Raw genomic sequence first — 9,843 nt, 5'->3', positions numbered from 1 at the left:
TATATTATATTTGAACTTCATTAAACTCACAAAAATAATTACTAATAAAATTATTTTTTTTAAATTAATATCTTTTAATCATTTTACTTGTAGTTGTTTTAAAAAATAATAATTTTCTATTAAATATAATTTTAAAAAATTTAATATGATTTATATAATACATTCAAATAAAAAATACATTCACCTTAAAAATTTTAAAAAAATATGTGTTATAGAAAAGCAATTACATGAAAAAAATAAAAATATATAAAAGCAATTACATGAAAAAATAAAAATTTTGACAAAGTAAATAATAAATAAAACAAATTTCATACCCTTTTCCTATCTATGCATAGTAAATAGGGTGTCTTGCTAATGCTATATATGTCTCCCTATAAATTGTAATCTCCTTTTTCTTTTTTATGGGAACCATCGGATATTCGAAGTCTATTGAGTCGACTTCTTTGTATTTGTGCCAGGGATACCTATGAAGGACGTAAAATGGTCCCTATCAAATTTTAAAGGTGCTATATACCTTGTGTTCAACAATTACTAAAATTTTATCAAACACCTTTATTTGTAATGAGCCATCAGCCACCCGTTATTATCTAGTATTAACAACTAAAGCAAATGAATCCTTAATGCTTATTGAGATAAACTCCTATGCTTTTATAATTCTAAACTAATTGTTCGAATATAATTTATTTATTTAGTAGTGTAGTTAAGAATTTGAATCATTTACATACTGATAAAATGTCAATTAAAATCCAAATTTGTGATTAACAGGAAATTACAAAACCATAATTATCACCCGGTGAAAACAGTTGGTCAAGGATTACCAACTGTGAATTTTGGACAGGTCCTGCAGAGAGTTTTACATAAATCTTTATTTTTCAAAAAAAAAAAAAAAAAAAAGAAGAAACATTTTGATTTAATCTACTGTTATTATGTGACGTGATGAAGTTTTCCCAAACAAAAAGATTTCTCTTCCCCTATACTCAAACATATTATATATTTTAAATAAAAATAATTATTAAATAAAGCATAAAACATTCTTATTTCATTAATATTTAGGAAATTTATAAATTTATTTGAGAAATAAATCTCAAAAAATTTGAATACAAGCTTCCCTATCATCATCATTTTCTTCTTCTTCTCTCGACTACATAATCAACCATGTCCGCCGGGTCTAGAGACACTAGGGGAGGGTCGAGAACGAGAAGGCAGAAGTCCCATTAGCTTCAAACCAAGTAGCAAGGTTTCATCTTTTTTCAACTTTACCATGATGTGTTTTTTTCCCTCTTCATGTACCATTTTGCTAGTGCCCCAATAGCTAATTTTTTCTTTTCTTCCTTGAGCTTCAACGCAGAATGAGATTGATCCAACAACAATCAAGACTAGGATTACCAGCTTCATGCTCAAACTGCACAACAAATTGTATAACTTCAATTCATTAGGGAAATAGAACAAAATTATGTCAAACATAACAGCAAAATAAAGCAGATAAATTTGCAGCAAAGAAAATAAGAAATACCTCTTCATGATAATTTCTGTATCTATGTTGATGCTTTTGCCTTGGTGGTTTTAAAATAACTTGATGAAGGTAGAGGTGATGAAGTCTAGTGCTTAAATACTTGGAGTGACATCTTTTCTTCAAAATGCATTTTCAAGGAAAGTAACTACTTAGTACTAAAAAACATTTTTTCTTTGCTTGATTAGTCTAAGTCAATCCTGAAGGCCAATCATTTTTGCAATCTTCCACTAATTCCTGTATCAATGTAAATTTCCTCCAGTCTCCACAATAATGCTCAATCAACTAAATTAAAATATAGATCGTATTGACTCTGGGTGATTGACTTCCTATTACATATAATAACAAATTTGATAGTCCTCCAACTGCTAATTTGTTCTTTCCTTCCTTCAGCTTCAACACTAAATATGATTAATCCAACAACAATCATCACCAACACTAGCAACTTCATTCTCAAACTGCACAACAATGAACAGTTAAGACTGTATCTATATATTGTCAGAAAAATAATTTACCCTGATGTGAATTGCGAGGAAATGAAACCTAGCACTTAAAAAGACTTGGAGAAGAGTAAAGCCATAGATGTTAAAATAATTTAGTCTGAAAAATTAATATATTTTGCTTTATCAGTCGATGGTACGAAGGACAATCCAAATTTTGGCATGCTTCCACTAATTTCTGAGTGTATATCTGAGTTGGAATATTGTCACCAATGTAAAATTTTTTCCACAATGACGGAAAATTTTCTCCATAAGTGTAGATTTAACTTTAATATCATCATATGTATGTTTTTTTACTCAAATTACACGGCAATAACGAAAAATTATGTCAAAATCAAAGTCCTTCGAATATTTGATCCTAATACTTAAAAATAAAAAGTGTTGTACTATTCATCCTAATACTTGTTTATTAACATATGACAAATCAAATATAGTAATTAAGACCGAAAGTTGGAAGTATGTTAGTATTATCATTATTACTACCGATGGTTTAGCATGAATGAAAAGGTCTAAATCAACTTTGTTATATAAATGATAAACACTAAGTCTGATTTGAAAAACAAATTCTACCATCTCTGGAGTAATTTGTTAATTAAAAGAGTTATTAGATGCATGTTATACGGTATATTCTCTCCTTTTATGGGTTGCTTTGCTTGTTATAGCATGCATAATATTTTTCTCCTTTTTTCTGACCATTAATTCACAATTTCACATTATGAAAATTAGTACATTATCAGATAATCTAAGTTTCTTACTATGTTTTTCCATGTCGTTTGTAGTCTTATAGCCAAAAAATTTTTTAAAAACTAAATTAGCAAAAAAATGTGACTTAGAGATGCAGGTAATCCAAAAAATTTTTTAAAAACTAAACTAAATTGTTCAGCTTCAACTTGAAGAGAAAATGATCAGATCAATCCAATACCAATAACATCACTATGACTAGCAACTTCATCATCAAATTAAGAGAACTTCATCTTTTCTTTCCTTTTCTTTTTTGCTCTTCTTTTCTAAAGAAGAAGAAGAAGAAGAAGAAACATCAAGAACAAGTATTCAACTCTTGCTTCAAGAACTGTACAAGCCACTTAACATTAAAACAAAAAGGAAGGAGAGGATATGAAGTCTAATACTTTTGTTTACCTTGCCATTGCTGGTTGCTATTAGTTCAACTTCAAATTATATCTGAGTTTTCTTCTCAGTCCTCCATAAATTCCTTGTTTGGTGTCCTCTCAATTTCTCGGAACAAGCTAACCCAACACATGCTAAACTATATTTGGTACATTGTAATAGAATCTAATGCAAACAACACTTTTGATTATGGCTCCATATGTTTCCATAAAATAACTTGCTGAAAATAATTTTTCAAATAACTTATTTACCGTTGTTTAGTTGTACTATTGAAAATTAGTTAAAAATATTTTCCCAAGCAATATTTTGGTTGCAATATTTTCTGTTGTTTGGTTGTAATATTTTCCTAAGCACCCCAAATAACAGAAAATTGTGGAAAATATTTTCCTGCAAGTTATTTTACAGAAACAAACGGAGCCTACATTACATTATATCCTATATGTCCATTATCGAGTACCAAACAAGCTATTGCTCATTTTCACATGAAGCACAATGCAGAAGTTTGATCAACTGGCAGCAAAAATCATACCATGGATATCACTCTTATGTCTGCACGTAGTTTAGATATGATTCAGTAGATATCTCAAAATACTTCATCGAAAGCATGGGGTTGGTGCCCACAAAAACATGGGATATAACATTACAAATATGACCAAGAAATAGGGAACTAATGCATTCGACACAGACAATTGCATGCCATATTGACGATCAGAAGAATCTTACCAGTAGTAATTTTGTTTAAAAAATTGTAAAGAAAAACCCATATTGCTTAAACACATCAAACTTCAACGGAAGTTTCGAGGGCATATCACAAATATTAGACTCACCACAATAGCTTTTGGAGCTCTATTCTTCTTATCTCTGTATAAGATTTCTGCCACGAAGCAGAACATTTCCTACTGGGAACTGGATTTCCAAAATACACTTATTATCAGCAGCTGCAAATACGTCAAAGCAACAATTTACTATTAGAGCGCTAAAACTTGCAGATTCTTTTTAAAAAGAAGACTTGAGTAAGCTTTCAGTATACAAATATGATGACTTATTCCAATAATGCACCAATCAGTACTATGCTTAATTTCATGAAAGAAACTAAAACATCTTTGATTGTGAAACAAGGTGCCTCAGCTCCATGTGATGAAAATACTTTATAATATCAGCAATATCTAATTATGTCAAGAAAGGCTTCAAAATATTTTACCTCCATAAATTCCCAGCAAGAGTTCTTCCATGTATTGCTAATATTGCTGCACAGCTTCAAGCTGCAATCTTGATCCCCCAAACCAACCTGTGATAGAGATGAGAAACTAAAGAATTGCAGATTTTGCTGAAACTCCTGACTTTAGATATTTTTCACCCATCTCTTACATGATTATCAATTAGCAATCGTTACAGAATTTTTGGATTATCCATAAAATGAAGAGGAGAATCCCCAATTGTTCTTCGATGGCGTCTTCAGAGTAAGATAATATCATTTGATTTCAATCATCTGAAATGAGAATGAATAGCAAAGCCAGATTGCTAATTTGCAACCCATCAACTACTTGAATCATCAATAGCAATATCTCAACTCTTTATCCATTGATAAATCTGATTTAAGGTGAAAATTTACAATATCACCTCAATATCAAATTTCCCACAGTAGTCAATACGAAGAACACAGAGTGTTACAAAATTAACTTTTCACAGCAAAGATAATAGGGGAAAAAAAAAAAAAAAGAAAATATGGGAAAAATATGCATACACATTTGTTTGATAATCAGATCAATAAAGATCATAAAGAATTTAAATTCAACAAATTTTCAAGAATAGTGACCACAATCCACCATTACAATTCAAAACCAAAAATTGAAAATAAGAAACAATCAAAATACCACCTCTGTACAACCCCATCAAAATTTTATCCTAAAAAAGGAAACTGACAATTGAAAATACAAAATATATATATAAAAAAAAGATAAAACCTTTGACCAAGTGGCTAAGCATGCACAGGACCTGGAGTCACCAACTCCGTGCTACTCGGCGGATTATACGATGGCGGCGGAGCTCCAGTTATAGCCGGCGCGACTGGCGGAGGCGGAGACAACAATAATATCGGTTCTGGCGCTGGGGGCGGCGGAGGAATAATGAGATTAGAATCAGGCGGAGGAGGAGAACTAAATTGCGGTGGGCTTGGATTGCTTGGTTGGTTAGGTCCAGAATCCGGCGGACTTGGTTGGTTAGTTCCAGAATCCGGCGGACTAGGCGGATTTCCAGCTGGCACAGCGTTAGGACTAGACGGCGATGGGTTAAGAGAAGGATTTGGATTAGGGAAAGTAAAGGGCGGCGAAGAATGGCAAGAATCGCCAGAACAGTGATGAGCTTTTTTGAGACCATGGCGTAAAAGCCCAAATCCCAAAGTAAGACCAAGAACAACAAGAACTGTCACAATGAAAATAAATATCTTTGTTGCTTTCCCTACATAACACATTTTCTTTTCTACAGTTTTCTGTCTGAGCTATTTTGTACTAAAAGGTCTCAACTTCAGTTTCAACTGACCAAAATCTGAAATGGGTCTGGTACAAATGGGTGGCTTTGGAATATTTTCAAGGAAGAAGACGATAGTTGGTAAGAGAAGTAATAGTAGTAGAGTAGTAGAGGTAGTACATTTGGTGGGGATGGGAGCTTTTTGTTGTCTGTATATGAAATAGTTAGTATGATCACGTGAAGGCCAACTGAGAAAAGGAAATATACAAAAAAAGTTGTACTAAATGCTGTCTTCTGTTTGCTCTGTTCTGCTAAATTAATATTATTAGAAGGTTATTCTATGTTTTGATGGAGTGTTTGATGCCAGTATAATGGGTATTTGATTTGCCACTTTTATGTTCGAAACAAATAAGAATTGAAAGTTCCAGAAATGGAGGTGCCTTCCCATGGCCATGAGACACTAAAATTGAGTAGCCAATGTGAAAGCTTTTGAATTGTCATGAATTATACAATTGAGATATTGTCATTTGTTTTATTTTGTTTGTTTGTTTTTCTTAAAAACAATTTGATATTGACAGTATCATATTTCATTTTCAGTAACCATAGTTTTCATTCATGATTTATTTTGCTTTTGTATAATTATGAAATTTTTACATTATGTTTTCCACTTAAAAATCTAGGAATTTGAAAGTGACCATGGAAAAATAATACTCTTCCATTGAAAAAAAATATTCTAGTTTCTATTTTTACACAGATCAAGAAATATAATTAAAGGACAATTTTATTTATATAACTTTTATATTATGTCTATCTTAAATAACACATGAGTAATTGTTATATTAGAATAATAATTAAAAATTAAATAAGGGTTATTGAAAATAAATTAAAATTTAGTAAGCGTATAGTAAATAATTTAAGAATTAATTATAATATAAAAAAAATGGATTATATTTTGAAACAAATAAAAAGGAAAAATGATCTATCTACGATAATAATTATAATTATTATTATTGTTATTATTGTTTTGTCAAATTCAAAATAAAGAATCAAACAAAAAAAAATTTTTTTGCTCAAATTAATGATTGAATTTGATTTTATTTATTATACTAAATCATAACCGGTCCTTTCTAACTTTTGTGCAATTGAGCATAAATTGTCAAATAGAAAGCTGAGGTGGAAAAGTGAAAAAAAAAAAAAAAAAAAATTCCCATGTGCTCTAGACCTTTGTCCCTCTTCCCAATCAATATATTATCCCTTCCTCCCATTGATGATAATTAGGCCAATCAATCTGAGTAGAACAAGAACAACTCCAGCAGAGACTTGTCATAGGAAAGTGAAATTCTCTTGGGCCAAGCCTGGCTCAAAGGATTGGTCATGAACAATATTTAAGATATTTGGGCCTGGCCCAGATTTTATTATTTTCTTATTTTATTTAAAAAATTGTTTAGATTTAAGTTTAATATAAAAATAAAACTAAAATAGATTCTCATTTCCTTTTTTCCTCCTTACAACTTCCTGAAATCCAAGCTGCCACCAGGTAAGGAAATTTGAAAAGTAATTCATAGATGAATTAGCATATTGTCAAAGGTTAATCACAAGTATTGACTATTTAGCTAAGAGAGGTAATTTTCCAAATTAATAGCAAGTTGGAAGGTAAAATGGCAGGAAACACATTTTGATTTGATTTTTCTAAAAAAAATAAAAATAAACAGAAATTAATATATCTTGCATGAAATATACATTACAGTAGTCATTAATTAATAGAAACACAGCCAATTTGAACCTAACTTGCAAGAAAATACAAAATAAGAGCATACTTTTGTACCCTATTTTTCACAAGAACAGAAAAAACACAAACCTAATTTTTTCTGTTCATTCCTTACGAAGGAACAAAAACCAATCAAGAATCATACGTAGCAAAAACCAACAATCTCAGTTGCAATTCAAGAACTGAAGTAAAAGAAAAATTTTTTTAAAGAAAAGGAAGTTAAATTAGCAACAAATAGGGCAGTGTATCAATCCATTCTCATTACACTCACCACATTTAACCATCTTCTTTTGCTCCACGTCCAAGACTTTGCAACTTCCGTTACACTCCATGCACATTACAAACCTAACTCCTCCACACCCTTCACATTCTCCGGCAAGTCGTTTAGGAATCCCATGAAATAAAGTCTCTAATTTCCCTTCCTCATCTAACTTCACCACTTGATCAGCACCACCAATCAATCTTCCTTTAACAAACACAAGTGGAACTTTCACTTCTTTTTTACCCATTAGCCCTCTTAGCTCCTCCTTAAAACCCGAATCCATTGAAATATCTCTCTCAACAAGATGAATATGATGTGATTCAATAATTGACCTTACAATGTTACAATCCTCAAAAGTTTTTCTAATTCCTCGCAGTGTAGTTGTGTAAATCACAACTGCATTGTCCCCTCCAGGCGGGCATTTTTTCTCAAAAGTATTAAGAATGGACTCCAATTCTTTGACATTCTTTAAAGTTAGAGATTTTGGTGTTTGACAAATGATTCTTTTAATTTGCCCTTCTTCTTCAGTTAACTCTTTTTCATATAATGCAACAAGTTCTGGATCAAATAAAGGGCTAAAACTTCTCCTCCTAGAAGTAACCTCAGAATTATCAATACTTGGACTCTCTTTTACTGGATAACTCAATTTTAGGACTGCCTTACTTGATTTAAGTGTAGAATTGTTAGATTTAAAAACTGGTCTTGGACTAAAATCTGAAATTTTCCTTACCTTATTTTCTTTCCCACCAAATGTCTTGGCTTTTCTTGGCGACCCAATCTGATTCAAGAACTTCAATGGACTTCTGGCCTCCATATCAGCAAACCCACGAAGCAAAACCCTAGTTTTAGGGCTTTTCTTGGAATGGTTGGAAATGGGTATTCCTCCTCCTTCTTCAAGATCTTCCATGAGTTCCCAAGTATTTATGACCTCTGGTTCTTCTTTAACCGGTGACCTCTGCTGCATTTTCTTGCTCTCTGTCACTATTTCTTTAATGGGTTCTTCTTCTTCTTCTTGATGTTGTTGTTGCCGTTTTTCGTTGCTCTCAAGTTTTAGCGCACCGTAGGTAGTGGAAGTAAGAGAGACCACGTGGTTAACACATTTTCCGCCTCCGCCGCCATTGTTGACGATGATGTTATCTTCTTTAAGTTCTTTCCTAAAATGTTTGGAAGAAACACAGCCCATTAGATTGACTGATTTGTGGGGTTTGCTTACTCTGTTTCTTTCCCCTGTTTCTCTCTCTCCTGCAGTTTTTTGGATGGGCTTATAGTTTTCAAGAGAGAAAGGTGGAAGTGTGGGAGTGGGGAGTTTGTGGATTTTTTTTTTTTTTTTTTGAACGTTTAACCGTTACCCTGTCTACAACGGGCCCCAACGGTCGAATTTTTCGAACATGTTTTGCTGTTTTGTAGTAAAGCCCTTGGGAATTTAAGTTATTTGTTAAAGTTCACCCCACTTTCTTTCCTATATTTTATATTTGGCCCCGCCTTTTCTATATAGCTTGTACTTTGCACCCTACTGGTTTGATATTTTTACATGGTTGCTTCATTCTTTCTTTATTAGGTAAAAGGTACGTATAATCCTCATAAATAAAAAAAAGTGATGTGTCTATATATATACACTGCAAAATTATTAATTTATGTATTTTGACATGTAATAAATTAGTGATTTATGATAATTCAGTATGAATAACATAATATTTTTCAAATAAAATAAAATGTTTATTATACTATTGTTGTATAATGGCTCATTTAAAAAATAAAATGTAAATATTATAATAATAAATAAGAAAAATAAAGGCTTAATTATTTGTGAAAATTTCTAACCTATCGTGATTTTCCAATTTTAGGATAATCTTTTATTTTTAATAAAAAAAATACAAAATTTAATAAAATAAGTCAATTTAAATTGAAATTTTTAATATAAATTATTTTTTTAAAAATGAAAATTGAAACTTAATATAGCATCAACTTTAACTATAAATTCTCCCCTTATTATCTCTTTTTGCATAAACACTTATAAAATGAAAATAGGATATGTAGAATATGATTTTTCAAGATTACTCCCTTAGTCCTTAACTCTTGACTGGTAGCAAATCAAGAAGAAGAAAGAAGGGATCCTAATAACGGCTCATGAAATTCTTATTTTTTACTACTATCCTAAACATTTAACGACTTGTCGGTTAAAATTATATTCTCATAAATATAACGACACAAC

General features: G+C 31.2%; 2 protein-coding genes across 2 annotated transcripts; both read right to left on the bottom strand.

The window, feature by feature from the left end:
* Positions 1-1,009: 1,009 nt before the first annotated feature.
* LOC110009043 (proline-rich family protein) lies at positions 1,010-5,920 on the bottom strand. The gene is made up of 4 exons (XM_089723026.1): positions 5,100-5,920; positions 4,337-4,423; positions 1,514-4,073; positions 1,010-1,402 (listed from the first exon to the last, which is right to left on the bottom strand). Exon 1 carries the CDS (start codon positions 5,603-5,605, stop codon positions 5,114-5,116), a length of 492 nt encoding a protein of 163 aa, XP_089579152.1. The 5' UTR covers positions 5,606-5,920; the 3' UTR covers positions 1,010-1,402; positions 1,514-4,073; positions 4,337-4,423; positions 5,100-5,113.
* Positions 5,921-7,300: 1,380 nt separating this feature from the next.
* On the bottom strand, positions 7,301-8,946 carry LOC105629721 (uncharacterized). Its single transcript, XM_089722252.1, has one exon. The coding sequence runs from the start codon at positions 8,812-8,814 to the stop codon at positions 7,594-7,596; it is 1,221 nt and encodes a 406-aa protein (XP_089578378.1). The 5' UTR covers positions 8,815-8,946; the 3' UTR covers positions 7,301-7,593.
* Positions 8,947-9,843: the final 897 nt, after the last annotated feature.

This window comes from Jatropha curcas, chromosome 6 (assembly GCF_041381405.1).
Source record: "Jatropha curcas cultivar XTBG-Jc1 chromosome 6, XTBG_Jcur_1.0, whole genome shotgun sequence".
Lineage (NCBI taxonomy): Eukaryota > Viridiplantae > Streptophyta > Magnoliopsida > Malpighiales > Euphorbiaceae > Jatropha > Jatropha curcas.
This window is presented reverse-complemented; position numbering and strand designations above follow the sequence as displayed.

What these genes read in the sequence shown, in the direction of transcription:
- LOC110009043 (XM_089723026.1), bottom strand. Translation starts at nt 5,605, where the DNA reads ATGTGTTATGTAGGGAAAGCAACAAAGATATTTATTTTCATTGTGACA.
- LOC105629721 (XM_089722252.1), bottom strand. Translation starts at nt 8,814, where the DNA reads ATGGGCTGTGTTTCTTCCAAACATTTTAGGAAAGAACTTAAAGAAGAT.